Source organism: Sphaerodactylus townsendi, linkage group LG05 (assembly GCF_021028975.2).
Source record: "Sphaerodactylus townsendi isolate TG3544 linkage group LG05, MPM_Stown_v2.3, whole genome shotgun sequence".
Lineage (NCBI taxonomy): Eukaryota > Metazoa > Chordata > Lepidosauria > Squamata > Sphaerodactylidae > Sphaerodactylus > Sphaerodactylus townsendi.
In genome coordinates, this window is record NC_059429.1 from 26,586,640 (window position 1) to 26,612,027 (window position 25,388).

At 40.8% G+C, this 25,388-nt stretch overlaps 1 protein-coding gene across 2 annotated transcripts in view; it reads right to left on the reverse strand.

The window, feature by feature from the left end:
• The window catches only part of COP1 (COP1 E3 ubiquitin ligase), a 181,474-nt gene that overhangs the window by 121,161 nt on the left and 34,925 nt on the right, over positions 1–25,388 (reverse strand). For both annotated transcript variants that reach the window (XM_048497500.1, XM_048497499.1), the window contains exons 9-11: positions 17,910–17,967; positions 14,046–14,160; positions 11,653–11,788 (exon numbers count right to left, since the gene is read on the reverse strand). In XM_048497500.1, coding sequence (XP_048353457.1) covers positions 11,653–11,788; positions 14,046–14,160; positions 17,910–17,967 — 309 coding nt within the window. The remainder of the gene's footprint in view (positions 1–11,652; positions 11,789–14,045; positions 14,161–17,909; positions 17,968–25,388) is intronic.

Here is a 25,388-nt window from a genome sequence, read left to right on the forward strand (position 1 = left end):
GTCAAGACCAACACTTTAAACATGACCCGGTACTTGATCGGCAGCCTGCTCAATGCTCCCGTAAGAAGCCTGGCTGCCGCGTTCTGTACGAGTTTCAATTTTCGGATCAAGGCTAAAGGCAAGCCTGCGTAGAGCGAGTTACAGTAGTCTAACCTAGAAGTGACCGTTGCGTGAATCACAGTGGCTAGATCAGGATGGGAGAGGTACGGGGCCAATAGCCGTGCCTGCCGCAGATGGAAAAAAGCCGACTGAGCCGATATGATGCAGCCATTCAGTGACAAGTGCCCATCAAACTCATCTGTGAAGGTATATCCAAGGAATGTGTTGGGTTTATAATTCATAAGCAGTTGGATATGCAGGAGCTGTCAGCCAAGTGGGTGCCGAAATGTTGAATGTCAACAAGAAACAAAAGCAAGTGGACAACAACAAGTTGGCTTTGCGCCATTTTGAGCAATCAAGTGTTAATCTTTTGGAACAACTTGTAACTGTTGGTGAGACATGGTTCCACCTCGATGATCCAGAGGCCATGCAACAGTCCTTACAGTGGTGGCACACAGGTTCTCCATAACTGAAGAAATTCAAGACCCAAAGGTCAGGAGGAAAGGGTCATGACCATGATTTTTGTGGGATAAGGAAGGTATTTTGATGACAGACTAGCTTAACATTAATACTTAATGTTAAGAAACCTTCCATGTAAATTACAGCCATTATTTTCTGTCCCATCCCAGGTACGTAAGGACCAACAGCTTACTGCTGCCGCAGTATGGAAATCCTTTTTGAATATTTGTGAACAACCAAGTCCTCATTCTCAACCTAAGCAAAAGATCTTTGCTTGGCTTCTTCTGTACCTGGAACACACTGACATGGGCAATCGCTACAATAACATGCTCAGTCACTCCCAAACTATATTTCCCAGTAACAACAGACATCACAGCAAGCCAATTTCAAATGCACATATTTTCAGTGGAGTGCAGTTCTACCATATTTTTACAAAAAGTCCGTATTTTAGCTTCTAGAGCAATTTTCTTTAAAAATTCAGTAATGCTAACATTGCAGCTTTCTTATTCTTTTCTTCAAAATCTTTTACTATTTACTTTCACATGGGGAGAACACTCAAAACAATTAAGTTGCACTGAGCGATCCACTAGAATTCACCAACATTTTTACAGCCTGGCTCTTTAATAAAATTGTTTATCAGGTTTGTGGAAGCTGTACAAGGAGCCAACTGTGCGCTAAAGATAAAAGCAACCTCAATTTTTACACGCAAACGCTCACACCAAGGCTTGCTTAATACTCCCAACATCTGTGTAAGCCACAACAAGTATTCATTGTTCGAACTCTCAGACCACTCCAGCTCCTTGCATATATATGAGCAAAAAAAGGCCATGTCTCCTGCATTCAAACATTACGTTTTTATGTGCACATGCAGAAAGAGCAATGTGTAGAACACCCCTTCAAGGCAGAAAACCATATGCATATCAACAAGTTTTCTCTTTGGCACCTCATTGTAATGCTGTATGCACATTGTAATGTTGATATGCACATTTCTACACATATAGAAAGTTGTCTAATGATTCACTAAAGTTTTTGAAATGCCAAAGTTTGCTAAGTCATAAAGAGAACGTCCCTCCATTGGACAAGAGATACACAAATACTATGGGATGCTATTTTGCAACCAGTACAGTGTAAGCAGAGATTATAAACAGAGATTGTATAGTGTAAACAGAGTATAGTGTAAACAAAGATTGCCACCTTGTGGGCTGGTAGATGACAGCTATTAAGAAATTAGTCATGCTATTATTTGGAATGCATTTTATTAATTTTACATCAGAAGGTGTGGATGCTGAATATGTTAGTTTGCAGATTAATAAAATCAAAAATATTTTCAGCAGAAATCAAAAAGTATAAACCCCTCTCTGATTTTTTTTAGGGGGGGGGATGGCTTTAGAAGTGATCACTTAACTTTGCCTGCTCCAGTGACAACAGCATGTAGCTTAAACTCACTGGCTTATGTCATATTAGGATATCATCCCATTCACTATTTGATTCCCAGTTGCTTGAATGATATACATACCGTATATACTTGAGTACAAGCTGACCCGAATATAAGCCGAGGCACCTAGTTTTACCACAAAAAACTGGGAAACTTATTGACTCGAGTATAAGCCTTCGAACTTGACTCAGTAGCAGCTAAAAACAGAAGATTTGGGAGCAAGATGAGATAGAGTTGCTTAACAGAGTTTGCATTAGGGATGAGCAGCTTTCCAGTACTCTAGGAACACAAATGAACCACTTATGGTTCTCTGGTGAGTTAGAAAAAAAAGCAACAACATGCTTACCAGATCCCCACAGCAGCCCCAGCCGCCATCTTGGAATTACCATATATACTCGAGTATAAGCCGAGAGGGGGTTTCAGCATTAAAAATGTGCTGAAAAAGTCGGCTTATACTCGAGTATGTATGGTAATTAAATCCAGAGAGGCAGCACAGGAATAAGAAAAACACTGCAGCAAATCAATTTGAAAAAGAAAACTAAGGAAACAAATAGGATAGAGAAAAATGTAAATATTTCCATAATTTAGGGTTTTCTTATGAAGCATTTAACCACCACCTGAATATACAAGTTTTCATCTAAAACAGATAGCTAATAGAGATGTATCTGAAATACCAGTAAGTCAGACAGTCAAACACATACCTGCTCATCAGTTATCCCCCCAGCATTGGTATGGTAGAGAAAATTCTGTACTTTCTGCATTTTAAAAAAAATCTCAATTTTGCACACATCTAATTTTACATTAAAAATGATATAGCTGAATGTTATAAAAACGCTCCATTTCATAAGAGAATAATCCAGTTTGTTTTCCCCCTGTGGTTCTATCATTTATTAATTTTCCAATAGAAGCATCATGCCACAACTTATCAATTAATAGTTTATGGAGTGAAATGAGTCTTCATCCTGCAGGGTAATCTTTGCAAAATTTACAACTTCAGTACAAAATAGCTAATGTGTTCCACGTTTATGTTTAGAGGTTAATGTCCATGATCAGAACAAGAATTATTTTTTAAGATTTCATTTTAGCTGGAGACCCAGCCAACTACAAAAGAAAACAGATTTATAGGCTGCCAGCCTAAATGAGAGAAAAGTCCTTTCCAGGTCACAGCTGTGTGTCATGTCCAAAATGAAAGGCATGGAAAGTTTCTAAGTGAAAGTACTGGAATCCCACTGAAAACCTCTGCAAGTATAGATCTCTTTGTTAGAGGAAGTAAATAGAAAACTTCAGGAGTCCAAAGACAGGAGAATTCATTAGGGGCTGTTAGATGAAAGGAGGTTGGGGGGATATGAGAAAGTCCTATCTTATTAGCCATGAAGTAAAAGGCAACTAATTCTGTAGTCAAAGTTTTTGGTACCCATTTTTTTTCTCACTTAAGGGATAGTTTAAGACAATATGTTCATTTTGTTTTTACTCCTTCCTTTTCTCAGTTGCTTTAAACCAGGGGTCCCAGACATTGTGCCTGTGGGCATCATAGCACCCACCAACAACAGAAGGCCACAAAGTCTTTTTAGAAAATGGGCAGGACCAACTGGGGCTTTTCCAAGCAAGGCTTCTGACTGACCACTGGAGATCTGATTGGTTGTGAAAAGTTTTTAAAATATTGCTTTGGCAGCAGATGCCACCACAGCACAAGGATCTTCTCTGTGTTACTGAAGGCAAGCTGCGGCAGCCATTCTGTGGCAGCACCCAACGTGCTGGGTTAGAGGTCCAGAGGCACGGGCAGACTCAAAAAGGTTAGAAACCCCTGCTATAAATGGAGCCTCATTTTTCTCCTCTTTGGATAACTTTCATGTGCTAACAAAAAGCTAAACAGTAGGTGTTGTGGTCTGCAGGCACTCCAGTAATTGTTTAACTTGGTCCACATGAACAAATTAAGGGGCAGGAAAGAGTGGATAAGAGACTGGGCTACAAATCTGAAGCTCCCTGGTTTGAAGTTTTACTCCTGCCATGAATTCACTAGTGAGCTTTAGGCAAGTCCTCCTCTCAGTTTCAAATACAACCAACAAGGTGGGGATAATACTGAACTATCTTAAAGGCTGTGGCAAAGATAATATGGACCACTCTGAATACTGAAAGTATTATTCTTAGGATATAGAATTACAAAGACCTGCTGGACTCTGAGGAGATTGGTGTAGGAGAGAAAAACTAGACAGAGAAAATAATTAGATAAACCAAACATTTTTAAACTATTAAAACTCCCTAAAGAAACACAGCCTTTTGTTCAGATATATTCAGAAAATGGAATGTATAGAAGACCTTTAACATGTCTTTCATTATTCAGTCCTATAGACAGCCAATCTGGTTGGTTTTCTTGTATACCAATGAAGTCACTATTTGCAAGAATTGATGTAAACTTCTTATTATTGGCTCCCAGTTGAGTTCTGAATCACCTTCAAGGTGTTGCTTCTAACCTTTAAGGCCTTACGCGGACTGGGACCCTCGTACCTTCGGGACCGTCTGACCCTGTACGTCCCAGTTCGGCCTCTGTGTTCGGCGAAGGCCAATCTTCTGGTAGTCCCCGGCCCCTCAATGATGCGGCTGGCCTCCACTAGGGCCAGGGCTTTTACAGCCCTGGCCCCTGCCTGGTGGAACGCTCTTCCTCCAACTGTCCAGGCCCTGCGGGATTTAGGAGAGTTCCACAGGGCCTGTAAGACCGATCTGTTCCGCCGGGCCTTTGGAGATGCCGGCAGCTGATGGCGCCCCTTCCTCCCTTTTTATCATCTGTGACCCTTTTCCATCTTGGGCCTTCCGTTCCCTCTTAAGAGGGGTTTTTAGATGACCGGACGCTATATTTTTAATTTATATTTTACTTCATTTTGTATGCTGTATTTTAAATGGTTTTAATTCGATGCTTAGAGCCCTTATTTTATCTTATATTGTATTTAATTTATTGAGAGGGCTCCTTTTGCTTATTTATGTTATAATTTCAATAAGCCTTTATTGGCATACAGAACATACAATATTATTTATGTTATATTGAAATGTTGTACACTGCCCAGAGCCCTCCTGGGGTAGGCGGTATAGAAGTCAAATAAATAATAAAATAATAATTATTATTATCAACTAGAAAAATGTAATTTATAGTATATTTGGGTATATTATTTAATTTTGAAAATAAACATATTTATAATTCTGTATTTCTCTTCCTCCCATTCAGATATAATTCATAAGATAATAAGTGATAATCAGAAGAAAATTTCTTCTTAGCTGGAAAATTTTGAGATTCTATGTATTAAGTATGAGGAATTTAAGTTAATCTGATGTAACAAATTGTGTACAGTCATACCTCGGGTTTCGCCGGTTTCGGGTTTCACTGGTCGCTCCCGGCCATTTTGTTACCTCGGGTTTCGGCAGTTGCCTTGGGTTTCGTTTACACAAACGACGTAAATTTACACTGTTTGTGTAAATTTGCTACACCGTTTGAGTAGTGCATGCGCATACGGCGTAGCCTTGGGTTTCGCCGGTTTTGGGTTTCGCCGAGCGTTGCCAGACAGATTACCAGCAAAACCCGAGGTATGACTCTAGCGTTATATTTTGATGTATATGGATAATTATGCTTTAAAGATTGGAGATTGTTCTTCCTTTTTCTTTTTTCTCTTCCTTCCTTCCTTCCTTCCTTCCTTCCTTCCTTCCTTCCTTCCTTCCTTCCTTCCTTCCTTCCTTCCTTCCTTCCTTCCTTCCTTCCTTCCTTCCTTCCTTCCTTCCTTCCTTCCTTCCTTTCCCTTTTTTCTTTCTGTTCCTCTTTCTTGTTTTATTTTTGTGTAATTAGTTAATCTCAGTTATATTATGCAATGGATTATTGGTAGAGTTTATTTGAAATAAAAAAACTTATTATCAGCCGTCCAAAGTGATATGAAGTCTAACATAAGAAGATCCATTTGTCTCTTCCTGTCAGATCACTCATTAATTGCTAGGATTTCATTTGTTGTCATCATTAACGGCATATTAAAGACATTAAAGAATTGACTATATTAAAATGCTATTGGGCAACTGGATCTAGAAACATTTTTCTTTAGAGCTTTAATTGCCCTCATGCATCTCTTTTTGCTGGACAGATTTAGCCAACCCCATTTGATCTTCAGATAACTTTGCTATCTTAATCTCTGATATACATTCATTTATTATTATGACAGGGTTATTAAGTTTTATATAAAGACTTGCAATACTTGACAAATTTTGCTAAAATATCTTCACTTGTAGCTGCAAAATTTTGTTCTGTTAAGGACTGAGACTATACTTTTTTGTTCTGTTAAGGACTGAGATTATACACTTCTCTCTGTGAGACACCTCTGAAGATGCCAGCCACAAATGCAGGCAAAATGTTAGGAACAAGATCTACCAGACCACGGCCACACAGCCTGGAAAACCCACAACAACCAGTTGAGCTGAGAGCATCACATACTGCTGGGTCAATATCTGCTCCTTTTACCTCATTCATGATACTTGATGTTATCCAAAACATATATACTCTCATACAGGCATGCTGTAGAACAGAAGAGAAACACTGGCCTACATTCAGCCATGAACATGCAGAATACATCCAGTGTTTGGTTCCTTTCCAGCAGCAGAAGGCCACAGACAACGGGAACAAGGAAACAAGGAAGTGACAGGTATGCAGAAGTTCCACCAGTTCCACCATTACATTAAGAGCAAACTGAAGGGCTTTTTAAAATTAGCTCTGAATATCTATTGATCTAACTTTAATCCAGTGAAATAACACTAGATCAAAGATGGGAAACAAACAAACAAAAAGATGCCATAAAGGTGATTGCAAGGAAGCAAGGAAGGAAGTGGTGGTTGGGCAAAATGGTGTACTGGCTCAGCTCGGGACGCTTCATTGTAAAAGACTTCCCTTTTGAACAGAAAACTGGGGGGGGGGGGGACTCACGGCAGAGCAAACAGCCATGTCACAAACTAAAAGTGAACAAAAGACCTTTGTTATACTCTTTTCAACAAACCTACTCACTTTTCTGAAGATGTTAAACACTAAGAATCCAATCCAGATGGCGCGGGTGAAATGGCTTGTGGGAGCAGCAGAGGCCATTGCCAGAACAGATAGATAGATAGATATTTATTATTATGGCCTTTTGGCCAGCCAAGCCATTGCCAGAACATTTCCCCACCCCTCTGGTGTAAAGGGCATCTATGTTGGTAGAGGGGGCAAAGATGCCAGTGTGTGGGTACTACACAGCTCCATGTTGCCCAAATCCAGGAGTGACTGCCGTCGGGGAGCTATGCTTGCATCCTAGGGCACATCAACATAGCAGGTGGCAGGCTGGGGGCATTCCCAGGTGTGGAGCTGATTTTAATTGGCTTCCACCAGGGTTTCAGCTTGGCCCCCCCCCCCCCCCCAAAAAAAAAATACACCTCCCGGATGCAGATTTATGCCACTGGAAAGTGTGGTGTAAGTCTACTTCTGCAATTGATTTTTCCAGGTGGCAGGCAGCTTTTTCAATTTCCCCCCTTTCCATGCTACCCAAAGCCCCTTTGGAGGCGGCATGGCAGTGCCTTCACCACACTGTCCCCAGCTGCTGCAGAGCATTCCCCTAGCCCTGCCAAATCTGGACTGAGCTGTAATTTTCTTTCCAGCACAACCTGTAACTTCCTGGTTTCCAAAGCCTTGATGCAGGACAAATCTTTACTGATATGCATTTCCTGAAGAAATATTATATTAAGTCTTTTAAAAAGCTTGAATTCCTGATAGTAACATTAAGATCTTCCACATAAAACCAAATTTTATTGTTTCCCATGCAGAGAAAAAAAAACTTCTAAATTACCCTTTTATTTCTTGTCTATGTCATCCTCTGTATCTGTATCCTTTTTATCTCCTTGCATTAAATACTAGTACACTGTTTCTCCAGTGTCTTATATAGACTCCTCAGGCTGTCCTTTTGCTTTATCAGTTCCAATAATTCTAATGCATCCAATTTTTTATTAGACTGTAGAAATTTAAAGTGACAAGTTTAAAGGGAAAATAAGTAATATTTAATTCCTACAGCAGCCCCATGAGAGGTCTAAAATTACATTCAATTAGAGATCTATGTAAAAGATCTGAAAAATCTAGATTCCTTTTACAGAATGTATGGTGCTTTTTATTGCTATATTCCAAACTGTTTTTTATTCCGAATCTTAACAATCCTACCATAAAATTGTTTATTGCACTACTTTGCTGTATCTGCCTTATTTTTAATCTTGAATCCTAGATGCATGAAGTCCTGAAAATCATGTCCTAATATATTATTTATTTCTTCCATGTTTGCCAATGTATTCTTATTTCTGGAATTTCTTGCTGCAAAAGATACAGCTTGCACACCAAAGACTGCCATGGGAAGGGAGTATGGGGTTTAATTAACTATGCTGACTTACCTGCTGTAGCACTTGAAATACGCCCCTCCCAGAAAAATATGCATTCAGAGGTTCAATCAAGTAAATTCCCATTCATAAAACATGAAGCACAATGTCTACCACCTTCTTTGGAGACAAAGAAGACACTGGGTTGTAATATCCAATACAGTAACCTTGTACTGTAACCATCATCCAAAAGTAAAAAATACTACCAAACCACCAGAAAATAAAGTTACCAGTAATGTTCAGTTAACTACGGACGTCTATGTTACACCAACATCAAGTATTATAAGGATAGAACAAATTAATGAAATGATGAGTGGGTTTAACTAATGAGTTGTGGGTCTCCAATACAATAGACTTCCACTTGAAAAGCCTCTTCTACCAGAAGATGCCTTGCACTGGAGGAAAATGCATAACTGTTAGCAGAACAAATGAAGGCCATACTAGCTTATATGGAATCTTTCTAACTCTCAAGGCAGCCTTTTGTCAAAGAGCTTTAGAAAATAAATTCACAATAAAAGTGTTTAGCGGCATACATTTACAAGTTCCCACTCAGTGAGGTTCTGAAGTGCTTGCTGCCCAGCTAGTCCCATGCTAAGAGGAAATTAATATATTGTCTACTTTGCCAAGAAATCTTCTACAGAACTGGGAAAGCAGCAAGACAAGCAAACAAAGCTTATGACAATCCTGGAGACCAGTTATTTGGCCTTCAGCTTCTCAGACTTAAACTGATTCGGTGGCTCAGTTCAATGTACATCCACTCAAAACTAAGGCCCACAGAATATGGCAGAACAATCTCAAGAACATACACATCTATTATGTTGACAGTCTTAATCGGAGGCTAAACCAAGCACCCTGTTTTTCTGATCTTTGTTTACACAATCCAGGTACAGTCTTAAGGTAACATTCCCTCCTACACAGGATAAATGGGGATTAAATATCCAAATATCATTTTAAAGTAGATACAGCAACAAACTCTCTAATGGTAAAGTATGTCATTATTCCAAGGGCAATACTTCTTTTTAACCATGGTTAAGGAACCATAGATTCTCTCTTCCTGGTCCCTTCCTTCCCACACATAAATTCCCCCTGCTCCTTCCTTCCACCCAATGAATTTCAACCCTATTCACAACCTATACCTTTGCTAAGAACTAACCATGAGTAAGAATACTGGACTTAGCTCAGCGGTTCTCAACCTGTGGGTCGCGACCCCTTTGTGGGTCGAACAACCCTTTCACAGGGGTTGCCTAAGACACTCTGCATCAGAGGCGTTCCTCCCATTGGGGAAAGTGGGCAGTTGCCCAGGGCGCCACCTTGTGGGGGGCGCCAAAAATGCAGGTGGGATTTTTTTGAATTTTCAGTGGTTTTTTTCTGTTTTTGGCCTGCAGGGGGCGCAGGTTTTAGGCTAGCAGCACCAAAATTTCAGGGATTTTTCGGGAGACTATCCTAATACTATCACCCAGGTTTGGTGAGGTTTGGTTTAGGAAGTCCAAAGTTATGGATTCCCATAGGGAGTGTCCCCATCCCCCATTGTTTCCAATGGGAGCTAATAGAAGATGGGGGCTACATCTTTGAGGGTCCATAACTTTGGACCCCCTGAGCCAAACTTCACCAAACCTGGGTGGTATCATCAGTAGGGGCTCACGAAGACACTCTGAAATTTTGGTGCTGCTATCTTAATAATTGCACCCCTGACAGCAGGCACACCCTAAATTTCCCCAGATTCTCCTTTTAAATCCACCCCCTTCCTGCCAATGCTTGTTTTCTTTCTTTCTTTTATTCTTTCAATGCCTAATAAAGGTGGTGGTTGTTGTTGGAGGGGGCATCAAACTCAGGTTTTGCCCAGGGCTCCAGTTTGCCCAGGTACGCCACTGCTCTGCATCAGTGTTCTCCATCTGTAAAATGGATAAATGTTAGGGTTGGGGGTCACCACAACATGAGGAACGGTATTAAAGGGTCACGGTATTAGGAAGGTTGAGAACCACTGACTTAGCTCATGTAGGGAAGAAGCTCACAAAGAAGTCCAAAATCCCACAGCCTGCTCCCAAGTTCTTAAACCCCATTAGAAATAATAGAATAGTTTGGTGCAGATAGCTCTCTATCCACAATAGGTCTAAAATTTGCATCTCATGCAAAGGGCTATGCTTATTTATTTTAAAGAATACAAGTTCAGTTCAAAAAATAAACAACCACATGTGAACTCAACATCCCAGCATTCGTTAGTATTACGTTTGCTACCCTGCAGTAATAAATTCAGTCTAGAGTTATTTAAGCCTCTTAAGAATTCAACAGCAAGAAATTCTGAATATTGCAGACTAAAGAAAAGAGCCCAACCTCCACCCCGCCCCCCCAATCCCAAGAGCTAGTTTTTGTCAAGAGGAACATCTACTCTGCTACAAGGACAGCCATATTGGCACCCGAACTGAAGCCGGCAAAAGAACAAGTTTAATTCAAATGGTGAGCTGTTACAAAATGGCTAAAATAAGCTGCAGCATCTCACAGAGCATGCCGATTTTATTTAAAATATTTACACCCCAACTTCCCCATCAGCGCTAAGTAGAAGTAACATGACTAATTACTGGTGGCCAGTTTCCATAAGTCACATAAAGGCAGCTCTTTAAACCATTTAGAGTCTAAGATTTTACAATTAAAAGAGTACAGTCAAGATTCCACGGCAAAAAAGTCAGCTTTACCTTACAGCTTCTGTTTCCCCAACACAATTCAAGAACACAGCAGTCTTCTCACTGATTACACATCTAACTGTTTTACTCACAGCAAGCTCCTGCGGCAGAGCCAGTGCTCAGTTATATAAAATATTACTCCGAGTCAATGCTTTCCGCCAATGTATTGAGAAAATACTGAAATCGACAATTATGTCTATATTTGCCAACAGCCAATTCCAGATCAGTTCTTCACAAAGCATTTGCGATCAAACAAGGTAGGAATTCTCATAAATTGAAACAATGAACATTAAAAACAGAGAATGAATCAGCTCTTTTAACAAATGTCAATTTATCCTTGCAACTTATCCTTCTGAAATCATGTGTGAGGGGTACATTACCAGTCATAGCTGGTGAATTAATTATGATGTGGAAAGAATACAAACAGCAGATATTATTAAAAATATTCACCTCCACAAAACTTTGGAGTTACAGAAGGATATCAATTTTAAAAAGAACTCTGATTTTATCAGTCCTTCATAACTACCAAGTTCTCATAATAACGAGCATTTAAACGTGGATATTCATTACCTGGACACTATGCTGGATCCATTATAAAGGTCACTAGCATACGACAGTGTTGCCAAGGGTCGGACAGAATTGTAACGTGTGAACTTGGACAGACATTCCTGAAATTCATCCAGTTGACTCGAAGTTCTGCTGTCATCTAGATAACATAGAAGCAAATAACTGAGGATTTTAAAAATGAAAATATGAATACAGTTTCAGACTTCTGCAAAAAGTAACATTTCCAGTTCTATATCAGGAACCTTCCATTCCAAATTTACTTGAAATGAGTTTTTGCACAGGTAACTTTGCAAAGGGACATTTACGTAGTACTTCAAGATCTATAGACATTTCCCTTGATACACAATAGTAAACCAATTATGCCAGTAAAATTCTGGGACAGGATGATGTCTGGACAATAAAAGGGCACATATGGAGCATGTACATTTGTTACTGGGCTCAGTTTAAGATACTGGCTATCACATGCAGGGGTGTACCGCCCAAGGGGACATATGGGGTCAAATGTCCCTGGACTACGGCCATTTAGTCACGCGGTGGGCGTAAAATCGCCCTCCCACACCCGTCCTCCCCCCCGCATGGCTCCATACACTGACTTCAGGACCTGGTGCAAAAAACGTTGTTTGGTTGTGGTGGGGGAGGGCAGCCACCCATACCAGGGGGAAAACTCAGATTTTGCAACGGGCTACATTTCCCCTTAATACGCCTCTGCCTTCATGGCCTTGCCCCCACTATTCTGTAGGACCACTGCTCTGACACTACAACTTTGCTCATATCCACAGGGGCTTCTGTGGGTGGTGATCAGCAAATGGGAAAAATCAACAACTGTCCACACATGTGCTTTCTTCAATGGGACCTCCCACCTCATAGAATGGCCTGCCGGAGGAGATCAAGAAAGCTCCCACTTTCCTGGTTTTCCACAAACTAAACAAAGCTGAATTATTCAAGAGGGCTTTTCTGAGCAAGTAATAGGGTCGAGCCGTGCAAAATGGTTCACAGACTTACTTGGGTCAGTGATTAGGGACTGTGGTCTATACTGGGGTATACTGTTTATTGTAAATAGGATCCTATTATGTAACTTTTGTACCATGTAATGTGTCATATACATCGGTTCTTTCTGGTTGTTCTACACTTGTAAAATCCTAACACACTGGTTACTGACTGTACCATTTTGTTGACTGTATTGACTATGTACACTGCCTTGAGTCCCTGTGGAAAGGTAGACTATGAATAATGTAAATAAACAAATAAAATGAATTTATACTAAACCAGTAGGGACAGAAGCAAACGCACTTATATATTTCTGCCCACTCCCAATCCAATCTACTTAAATGAAGCAATATCTACTACTGAAGCTGCAAATGAACAATATCGACTATAGGGAGGAAGGAATGTCCTTTCCTGCACTTCCCTGCATAAAGTTTAAAATGGGTGTGGGTGTGGGGTCCTTAAAATGAACCTTAAAACGTTTAAGCAGTAAATAAAAGTCAACTTTTGAATTGTGAGCTATTAAAAATGCAACTTTGTTTTCAAATTGAAATTTCCTTCGACAAAGTGATAGAAATAATCACTTCACACTTAAATATACTAGCAATTAAGTGCAGCTGCTCCATAACTTCTTACAGTCCTGATGGGTCCCTAGTTCCACCATTTTGAGCAGCAGCTTAAGAAAGCAGATGTTAGAGCTGAAAGGGCAGAGGCTGAGAAGAAAGACCACAGAAGTAGTAAGAGCAGCAAGATAAGAGTGTGGAAAGCAGTGGGGAGCTTGCAAGTTAAGGAAATGGGAAAACAAAGCTGGTGTAGATTTTAGGAAGGGTGCCTTATGGTAGGAAATGACAGCTGACTGATAAGGACATGAGAATGCTAGAAATGGATGATGAGACTGAGAAGTCTAAGAGGATCCATTTTTGCAGGGGTTTTTTTCCAGTTTTTGAAATGTTTACGATGCCAAATAATCTCCAGAATGTTCAGGACAAATTGAAAACCAACAGAAAAGCAATCAAAAAGCAACAGTACAGCAGTCCAATAAGAGCAGAGCAAAACATTAAAGAGAAAACAGAGGGAGAGAAGCATTTTCACAGTACTGCATGGGGAAAAGAATGATTTTTTGTGACAGAGGGAGGAATCAAAGAAAGTCGAAGCTTTTGTAACAGGGCAAATGGTGAGGGGGAAGAATAAATCAGGAAGAGGACAAGAGGCCAGAATACACACACACACACACACACAAAAGTTGACTTGGAAAATATTGTAACATTATAGCTTTGGTTGTCAGCCTTCTGAAAGAAATCACTGCTTACCCTAAGAGAGCAGCAAACTACCATACTGGATTGTAAAAAGGTACTGGGAGCCAGAGACATATTAAAAATACTGCACTTCAATCAGTAGGTAACATGTTCTACCTGATACGCGAGTCATCCTAGTGGAAAAGTAGCATTGTTCCAGATCCTCAAAGTGAGCCGTAAGCCTCTTCCTCCTTGACGCTAAGGTACTATTATACCATGGCTGCTTTTTAGTCTGTATGAAATGGGGGGGTGGGGGTGAAGGGGAAGAGTTTAGATGCAAGACACAGACCCCTCCTTCAGTTCTTCTGGAAGTTATCAGTACATAAACAGTATTTAGACATTTCAGATGTATAAAGAAACAGTACATTTCAGATGTATAAAGAAACAGTTACTGTTCGTAGCTGCCTTGTACAATACTTCCATACAACATGTTGAAATAAAATATTCATTTACCTGTAATTCTTGTTGAGTGAAAGTAGCAATTATAACAAATCTATAATCATGCCTAAGGCATGGGATTCAAAATCTGAGTAATCGAAGCAACTTTTCTTCAACTACCAGTATTATATCACATAAACGTATGAGAAACGACACGTGCCTGCCCAAAGCTGGAGAACTGAAACATTTAAAACAGAAAACCATGCCCTGAAAAACATTTCAGGCTCCCTTTTACACAAAGCTAGCTCTTCAAAGCATGTGTCTAAGTTCATGAGCTATTACCTTGAACTCACCTGCACGGATTCAAAACTGAAAACCTGAAGGCAGAAACTCAAACCAGGGGACTGGTAACTAGTCCAACCTTTTGCCATTTGCCAGAACCTGGAACAGTTGTATGTGGGACAGATCTGTATCTACACCAGAGCAAATGTGTAGATTGTATGTTTGCCCACTCCAACAATGTCAGGCCCTTTCCGCACGCGCAAAATAATGCGTTTTCAAACCACTTTCACAACTGTTTGCAAGTGGATTTTGCCATTCCGCACAGCTTGAAAGAGCACTGAAAGCAGTTTGAAAGTGCATTTTTCTGCATGTGCAGAATGAGCCTCAGTGACTTCAGTGGGAGGAATGACTTGGCAATCAAATGCAATTGCGTGCAGGCTCTGAATACAACTGTCAATGCCAACTGCTTGCTATAAAAATAGGTTAGCAGAAACATAGCACCTCAATTTCCAGCAGAAGCCATTAAAATCAGATTCAGCACTGAGACAGGCCTAGCAGTTTTACAAATACCTGATGATTTAACATCTCAAGGAAGGGTGGTTGTAGAACTGTGCTATGGTTTCAAATTCTCAAAAGAAAGTTTTCAGTATTTGAACCCATGCAGGCTTTAAAGTTCAGAAATAATTTTGAATACCAACAGATACTGGGTGCTTGCATTAAAGCCTATCTATAAATTTTCCGGACAAGGCTGAAGTTTTCGAGACGCCTCACTCCCAAATTGATTTTGTTATCACCTGCTGTGGAAATGCAAGCTCTATTTTAATTACAGCGGCGATGCAGAACACTAATTAGCAATGCAGATTTTAAATCAAAAAAGTTATCACTATGTACATGTAACATATGCAGACACTTAGGCACATTCAAGCAGTAGAATGTTGAGAACTCAAAGGGATAACATGGAAATCCACGTGATTGGCTGGAGAGAACTGCAGCACATTCTCAGCCTGAGAGCTGAGAGTTTTGAGGAGAGAATTGAATTGACTGCCAGAAAGAACGGGTCTACTGTTATTCTGTGGAGGGTTAGGGCCAGTTTTAAGTGAGTTGAGCTACTCTGATTAAGTGCTAGGAAGGACAGATTTAAGTTAGGAAATCTGTTCCAAGGTCCTGGAGAACCACAACACAGTCACACTGATTAATCACACTAGTGTCTTGGTTAATTTTCTCTGGGGCAGTGAAGCTCCTTAAGGTGGTTTAGTTTGTAAACCGAGAAAGGATTGTGTTTCCTGGAGGAAAGCTGCCAGTTCATCTCTGATAAACACCTTGTGAGATAGACACTCTAAAGGAGAGGCTGTCTTGGAGTTAGGGTTTTAGGAACTGTGTAGGTTATACTTACCTGAGGGTAGAAATTAAGGTTTTGTTAGCACATTAACCGGAAAGCCAAACAGAAAACTGAACACCTATCCTAGTGGGTCCTCAGTTTGTGGAGAATTTAAGTGACTGCAACAACTTGAAAGTATTAAAGATAATGTGAACTGTGGATCAACTGTAAAAAGATACTGAAACAGTAACTTCTCAGAAACCTGCTTCTTGCATATAATTTCAATAGTATAACTTTGCCAAAAAAACTGCCTGATTTATTTCTTGTAAATAAACACTTCTGATTCTTTGTTTAAACTTAACAAGCCTCTGGTGCCAGTTTACTTATGTTTTTGACAGAAGGGAAAAGAGCTGCTAAACTTCCTGTCTGTGAAGTACCTTGGTTAAACAACTAAAGACTATTCTTACTGTTTAATTTAATTTATAAAAGTGGAAAATGTGAAGTGTATACATGAAGTCTAAATCACCACCTTCACGCTACTGCATTACTGAATATTGACAAACAAAAGGGAAGCTCAGTCAAAGCATAATTGACCGTTAAAATTTTGGAGGGAAACATTTCCTTAGGATATGAGTCAGTGGGAAGGCTTAAGGGAACAAACGATCCCCCCCGTCATAGTATGCATTCCCATTTTTGTTTCAAAGATTTTTAGCAAAATATTGGACTGACCCCGGTAAATTTCACAGGTTGTCATGAAAGATGCTAAACAGATTTACACTGAAGCAAACACCACTTTGATTTCAGTAGACTTTCCCCATATGAGTGTATTAATCAGTGTGATGAAGTAGAACAGGCATGGCTCATCCAGGCCTGGTTTAGTGATAATCAGATTATAGCTTTACCAAAGTATATGTACGGACCCTTTTAAACACTGGAGTGCGGAGTCAAAACAGTGTTGAGTAAAAACAAGGACCCACTTTGGATGAAATATTAAAAACAAGCTACAAACAAAAGCTACTACATAAGAACAACTTCTTCAGTAAAGAATGCATCAGAACCCAGCAGATTACAAAACCCCTTTTGCCTGAAGGAGATGAACATGGTGTTGTGATATCACAACAAGTGCTATAAAGAAGGGAAGATGGGAGGAATCTTGTTCTAGGGGCTCTCTTTGGATTTCCAAGAAACAGGACAACTAACATAATTTGCTTTTATTTGAGTATGAATGGGATCTTTCTCAGGATCCGCTGGTAGATTTTGGCACCAAAAAATTAGGGGCTAACTGTCACCATGTAAAATAAAGATTAGTTTGGTAATAAATATCTTTGGCAAAGCCATGCTATAAGATTATAGGTGGTTTTTACTGCAACTAATCACCCTTCCCTTGACTTGAACATTTTCTTCCCAATTAACTATACTCTATTTCACAAAAAGATGTTAGTAGGTTGTATATTCCTCCACTACAAAACTCCACATGCTGGATCTTCTTTATTGTAGAATGCTCTTTATTGTAGAATTTCTCTGTCTAGATCCTAGTGCTCTTGTATCAAAGTACCATGTTCTATAAAGCACAAAATAATGGTTCTGACAAAGGTAGTGCGTAATGAATGAAAGTTCTCATATTCATTTGGGACTATATTCTAACATGGAAACACTCAATTTTCTCAACTGTCGCACCTCAACTGACCATACTAACATCTTTACCTGAGACAAGGTATATGTACCTCAAATAGTTTCATTCTGCATATGAGGTAAAGACAACAACATATACAAGAAGCATTCTGCCTCATGCATGTAACTTAAGATGCCATTTCATTGCTTACATTTTGAAGGATCCCTCCTTGCCTGTCATACTGGAAAGCATTAAATACCTTGGATATGAGTCACTCAGTAATTTTGATGCGTGTACTTATTTAAACTACCACCCTTGTATTTTTCTTTCTCAGAGGAAGGTGGAAAAATCCTCCTATTACCCAGCTACATACCAATGTACATTTCCTTACCTGAGAACTGCCACTAAATCCAGGAGTCTGGTTATATTCCGTGGAATCAATAATGCTACTGTAAAAATAAAGATAAAAATAAGGGTGTGAGGAGGGGAGGTTTGTGTGCCTACAAAAACTCAAAAGCCTTACTGCACTCTGGCACTGGTATACTCCCAAATGTGGAACTGCACAGAAACATGACTAAGGTTAACATGAAGATCTCATTTGTTCAAAGGACAATTAACGGCAGGAAACAGTCAATGGTGCTGTTAAGCAATAACATCTCTATCAAATGTTGAGCTGTGAGCTCCATATGAAAAGCCACAGACTCCATTTGAAGAAGGCAACAGGAAAAAAAACTGATTTTGGAGAAATGGCAGAATACAACAGAAGTTTACAACCACTTTTGCAAACAGCAGAGGAAAAATAGAAGCCATCAGGGTCTCTTTTGCAGCTAATGGATGCACAATAACTAGTTAAGAGAAAGCCTGCCTCAGAAAATAGATTTGAAAACTTCTGCTTTACACCATTTGTAAAATGCAGCCATTATTTATATGAAAATGCAAGAATATTAAGTTGCATCACCAGCAACATTGGCTTCAGTGTGTTCTAGTACACTGCACAAAAGCTTTTTAAATATTGTTTTTTGATGTGCTGGAGACAAATATAGCACCAGCATCAGAGTAAATGAGACTGCCCTTGGCAATTCATCAGCTGTAAGAAAACGTATGGTTATTTAAAGAGCTGTTAACAGAAGCCTTCCATGGAAATACAGAAAGCCATTCCCCCGCTGCATCTTTCAGGAAGGCTGCAAAGAATCCATCAAGAATCTGAAAAGGGGAAGTATTAAAAGGAAGCAAAAAACAAAAAATAGCTTGCTCTTAAATAAAGCCAGTGATGTAAGCAGCGGGGCAAAAACAGAGAGGGGGGAGCTGAAAATAGATTAAAGGATAAATCCTGCATAGACAAAAGCTTAACGACTGCATTATTTTAAGGTAAATAAAAGGGAATATGTATAGGAATAAGGTCATTTCCACTGTCACTGGGGGTTCACATTTGTAAAAGATACCCTTAACTTTTCCTCACATGGAATCTTAGCATTAAAGCTATCAGATACAAAACAGATGCCAAGAAAGTGTTGTCGCTAGACACATCAGTTGCTGCAATTTTCATTGCAAGTACTCAAAACGCCAAAGAACGTCTCCAGCTATGCATCTGCTATGCATTTTCACATGCTGTTACTATCATGCACACCTGAATGCTTGCCTGGGGAATTTAATTTCATCCAGTTTCTTACCTCATGTTCAATCACTCTATGGGACTTACCAACAGCAATGCTGGAATGCTACATTTGCAATTTGCCCCAGGAAAATAGCATTCCTCTCTAACCATTTTTGAGACAGATAGATATGTAGAAAAATGTTTTTTCTCTTTTTAGTGCAAAAGAGCATCCGGGAAAGGACAAGTCAGTAAATTTTCTGACTTTGAGCTCGCCTGAGCCTCTCTTTAGCAGGCTAGAGGAGAACTAAAATCAAGGCAAAGGGGGACTGAGAGATGGAAAGAAAAGGTCCATCTCTCCTGGTATGAGTTTTTGCACCAGCTGCACTCCTTTTTTGGTATGCTGAACCTCCATAATAAAATCCAAAAAGTCTTTGTGTAAAAGGCATAAAAGGGAGATTTGAATAAGATACAAAATAAGAAGCAAAATTAATATCATGCTATAAGTGGATTTGCTTGCCCTGGAGAGAGTGCAAAATGGAAATGAGGCTAGAGGAAATATGTCTGTCAAGAAATCTTGAACACACGGCAAACACCTTGTGCGTAATCGGCTCACATGTATTTTATGCTGTTATGCCATGGCTTGTTTTAGTGGAATGTATTTTGCTTTTAGTGATTTGTATCGGTTTAGTTAGTGGCCTCAAGCAGGTCTCTGGAAAAGTGGCACATGAATTTTGAACAATAAATAGTGCTGTGGCTTATGCTGCAACAGTTATAAGATGGCATATACGCTTATAGTTATATTTATTTCAGACATCTTGCTAAGTTGATATATGTTTTGCAAACAATCTTGGACTTCTCTTGATGGGAGAGGGGTGTATGTGTTAAGTGCTGTCAAATCATGGAGAGATGGGATGTAATATTTTTAATTCAACTAAAAATTATTGCAGCATTTTTCAATTTCTTCCCAAAATTATGAGGAATTCTCCCTGCTTCACCAGGAATGGGAGAAGACAGATTTCCCACCCCCACAGCATCAGGTTTTTTGCGCTATGAACATCTAGCACAATAAAGGAGTCTAAATACATCTAGGCAGTTGCCTCTTCCATAAGAGCACATATATTTGGGCTGTGGAGACAGAGGTGGGATCCAACCAGTTCTCACCACTTCTCTACTAATTTTTTCTGAGTGCCGAGTTACTAAAGCAACCTTCCTGACCAATAGGGACTGGAGGTGCGTGTGTGCGGCAGCACCACTGTTTGAATCCCACCACCATCAGAACCTGTTATTAAAATTTTTGGATCCCTCCACTGTGTGGAGATCACCACCATCACTCCCAACCCCAAGTAAGTCAAGACCTTCTGAAGAGGAAGACATGAGTTTGTATAAGCCTTCCGTTACCCATTTAGATATGCTAGATCTGAAAGCTTTCCTGCTTCCAGTAGATTCTCAGAGAGAAACCGAGTTGCTTTCCTTATCTCCATGGCTTTCTTAATTTATTCCAAGAGAGTCCTTCTGAATCTGTAGTGTGCCATTCTCCATGAAATGTGTAGTTTCAGAGAAGAAGGAATTGGAGAGCTGAAGGCAGTCAGAGGAGAGAAACCTTCAGACAAGAAACTGGCTTTGTCTAGCCATTTCTTGGCCTTTTCAAATACTGGTTCAGGCTTTCAGGCCCAAAGGCCTTGCTGGGGAACAAATTATTATTTATTAAATTTGATAAACCGCCCACCCCCGAAGGGTGCAGCATCCTGATGACTCACAGTTTCACAGAAATAAGGGAAGGGAAGAGTCAGACACAGTGCAAATGAGACTATGGCCCTGGGAGTTTCAAGACCAAAGACCCAAGACAGAGGTTGGGACTCAGATTCCATCGCATTAGCATAAGGAGTCTACAGGCAGTCTACTATAAAGCAAGATCATTCATTCTAATTTGAGCCTCCTCTTGAACACCTTTTGTGTGGACCCTTGCTGACGGGTCTTCCTTATGTGTACTAAATTGGGCTTTGCATGGCCAGAAGCCCTGCTTCCTGGGTTTTAGATGTCAAAGTTCTCCCTGGACTCAGTGTTTTCAGTCTGGCCAGGTTAACAGTGTTGACATGTGTGCGACATTTATGAAGGCTCCACACAAACCTGAAAGTGTGCCTGCAACTTCAGAATGGTGGCCAAGTTTCTTCAGGGAGCCTTTCACAATTTTCACACAGTGAGATTGGAGCCATCTTGGGTCTAAGTAATTCAATGGCCTCTGTGAGAAAAAGAATGGGCTTGCCAGCAGGACTGAGGAGATGATTAATGACAATTCCACAAGGTCTGAAAATCATGTTCTCCTAGGACAGCATGAGGCAATGAAAGCTACTTCTGAATCTCCTACTGTTACCTTCCTTATTTCACTGGAAATGAAACCTGCAGAGGATACATACAGCAATCTCTCTGACTGTCATCAGGGAACTGAATCCCAAAAACTCCTGGTCCTTAACCATATAAGAAACTTCTTTCATTTTAATGCATCCTGCTTTTATGAAGGTAAAGGTCCCAGTCTGCTCACAATCTGATTAAAAATGCTAAAACTTAACTTCTACTCTTCCTGATCCATTGACTGATGTTAGCCCGTTTTTATGTTCAACTGCTCAAATTGTGGTCAGCAACGATGAATTTGGCTCTGCCCATTTCAGAAGACTGGCCTCCCTGCAGAGTTTTCATAATCTTATTTCAACCTACTGCTTTTGCAAACCTTTTCCATCAAATTACTTGTCAGTATAAGAACAGACCATCCTCTCCGGTCTCGTGATGGGGCTTGGCTACATGCTTTAGGAGTGGCCGATGGAGCCACTGCAGAAGGAGAGTAATCTAGCGCCCTTAGCAAGTATTGCAGGGGTCACTGACCGCTGAAGCTGGCCTAAGAGCTTGACTCCTGCTTTACAAGAAAACAGGACCATTTGGACATCAGCTAGCATCTTCTTCTTTCGCTGCAGGGCTAATACGAGGTCATCTACAGTTGGACCTTGGGAAGTATCCATAGTATCTTTGGGCAGGAGATAATATTTTTGATCCAGCCAGCGTGGTGCAGTGGTTGAGAGCAGGTGCACTCTAATCTGGGGAACTGGGTTTGATTCCCCACTCTGATGAACCAGATTAGCTTGTGCACTCCAACACATGCCAGCTGGGTGACCTTGGGCTAGTCACAGTTCTTTGAAGCTCTCTCAGCCCCACCCATCTCACAGGGTGTTTTTTTTTGGGGGGGGGGGGGAGATTGTCAGCTCTTTGAGTCTCCTTACAGGAGAGAAAGGGTGGGATATAAATCCAAACTACTACTCCTCTTCTTCTTAATAAAATTGGAGTCCTCTCTTGCTGCTAATCGATTTGCTCAGTCTTTAAGTTGGTTATTAAAGAATATATGAACATATGGTCTTTACTGCCCCCCTGTGGGGAAATCTAAGCTGTGCCTTTAGGTTTAAAAGGCAGCAGCTGCTGATGGGACTTCTGTTTGTCCTGAGGTAGCTGAGGCCCTCTAACTGCTTTGCTAAGAAGAATGGGAATGAATCAAGTTGGAAAAACCTACTCAAAGAGGAATCACTCTCACAGCCTTCCATATCAGACAACTTGTCTTCCTTGACTGAAGGAGCTCAGGAGATTTCTGATGAATCTCCCTAATTGTATTGTCAAAGGCTTTCATGGCCGGAATCACTGGGGTGTTGTGGGGTTTCCGGGCTGTATGGCCGTGTTCCAGTAGCATTTTCTCCTGACGTTTCGCCTGCATCTGTGGCTGGCATCTTGAAGATGAAAATTCCATAAGGAACTGGAATTTTGCCTGCATCTATGGCTGAGATGCCAGCCACAGATGTAGGCGAAACATCAGGAGAAAATGCTACTGGAACCCGGCCATACAACCCAGAAACCCCACAACACCCCAGTCTCCCTAATTCCTGCATTCTACTGAAGTCAAGCACAATGGTATCACTATTCCCTAGAGGGCAGGGGTTGGATTAGGGAGTCCCCAAAGGACACTGAGGTTGCCATTCTCCAGAAGGGCTAAATACTGGAAGAAGCTCTCCTCTGTCCCCTCATCACCTCATCAGGAGTGAGTACCTCCTACTTCTCTGGAGATGAGAATTCTTTTTCAGCATAGGCAATCATGCCTTGCCCCCTCCCCGTCTAGAGTTTCCTTCTCCCTTGTAAAAAGGGAAGGCATTTGGGGTGAAGAATCCATCCCCCGCCCTTCAAAAAGTCAATACTGACAGACTTGGAAGAAAAGACTCCTTCAGAGCCACTGGCAGATTCTTATCTTTCTGAGGAAGCAGGGGCAGAACTGGGCGATGAACTCGCCCATCCGTGTATCTGACTTCCAAGCGTGGATGTTATTTTTGATGAAAGAAATTCCTTTCAGGAATGTCTTCATTTGACTGAAAGAACTATCACAGCAAATGCAGTATCTCCTAAGGTTAAGGTACCAATATGAATCGGACTAAGTAGCAATTGGAGCTAAGTCCACATTACAGAATGCATCTTCCTCCCAATGTAAATTTAAACATTAACTGTAATAGACATGGGCCTGTGTAGGTAATACAGGAGAATGCCGTGTCAAAAAGAATGGCTGAGAGCAACTGGGCAGCGGTGTACAGAGTTCTCCAGGTGGTTAGCTGGAGACCTCATAAAAGCAACAGGTCTTCCAAAAGATTCACCTTCCTTTACATCGGCTTATGTTATCTACATCTATACTACAACTGTCCCAGTACAGTTGAAAGCATTGGGATGGATGCAGTAATCTGGCATACAAAATCCATGGACTTGGCACATTCTGCTTCCCCCTGCAATCCCTTCCCAACCTGGGCAAAGGTCCCAGGACTCATGCAAACTAATAGCCATGAGATTTAGTAGCTGGTGTTGAGGTTGAACAAGGAGGCAACACCACCATCTATTCGTCTTGTCAGTCAACATTACTCCACTGACAGAAACTGGCAAAAGTAGAGACTTCATCCCCGTTCCCCTCCATACTGCAACCACCCTGTTTGTATGATATAATGCATGTGGGTCTTGGAATCCTGGGAATCAACTTCCCCAGCGCTGGATGGGGCTGCTGGGGGAGAAGGACATAGGGAAGATTTTTTTCATTTTTTCCCCATTTCAATTATATGTGCACCCCGCCCTATCCCCAAAGGGCTCAGGGCGGCTCACAACCCAGCAAAAATACATACTAGCAGTACAGCAAAATGCATGGTAACAATAATAAATACATACGGCTAAATAGCCTCATTTCAGATGGCAACTTAAATTACAAGCTATACAACTTCTAACACCCTAAACAGCAGTACTAACAATAAATACAACTAATCCATGCAATATCTAAAGCTTAAAATACATCAGTACATACAATAAATCAATACATATAATGGATCAATAATTTAGCAGTATCAGAGTAGCAATACACAACCAATAGAATTTCACGGATACATCTCAACATTGTTAACGATGCACCAATATACACTAAACAGGATAAACTTTATGATAATACATAATCAAAATCAACAAAAGGCCGACTGTATGAACATTTCCAAACGAACTACCCTAAACTAGACTACCCTATAGCTGCTGCAAGGAATGACCTTACTGAATTACTTAGTGCCTACACTACATTTACTAACATAAGGAGGAAACTACAGTCCCTAACTAAGAACACTAACTAATTCACTAACAATACCTAATAGCCTGTACTCCTAATAGTAGCTACACTTAAGGAGGGACAACAAAATGGCGATGTAAAAGTTCAGCACAGGAAAGCCAACCCCTCCTCTGATAACTCCGCCGCCAACCTTGTCATTTTATCCATTGTTAACCGTCCGTTGGGGGTCACCACTAGCGCAATGTCCCAGAAGCACCCCCTAGTATTCTCCACTCTGCAAAGGGGGCTGGCAAATATTCTTTGAGCAGGAGGCTCTCAAAACGTTCTTTGGGCAAAAAACTCTCAAAAAGGTGTTCTGGGAGACTTGCCACCGCCCCCGCTCACCGTCGTACTCCTCACTCCATCAAAGGGCGCTGCAACGTTACAGGGGAGTCCCTGCCACCGATTCCCCTCTCTGTCCAAGCATCCTCTAAGACGGTGCGGGCCATGTGGTCTCCGCCATCTCATCCTGATCACATTCGGCTGGCCCCTGCCCTGAATCTTGGCCAAAGGCGGACGCTGTACGGAGGTCTCTGCCACTGACCCCCCCTTCCTCATCAATCCAGAGGTCTGCCACCGACCTCTCCAAGTTCATCCAATTCATCCAGCTCGCCCAAGACAACAGA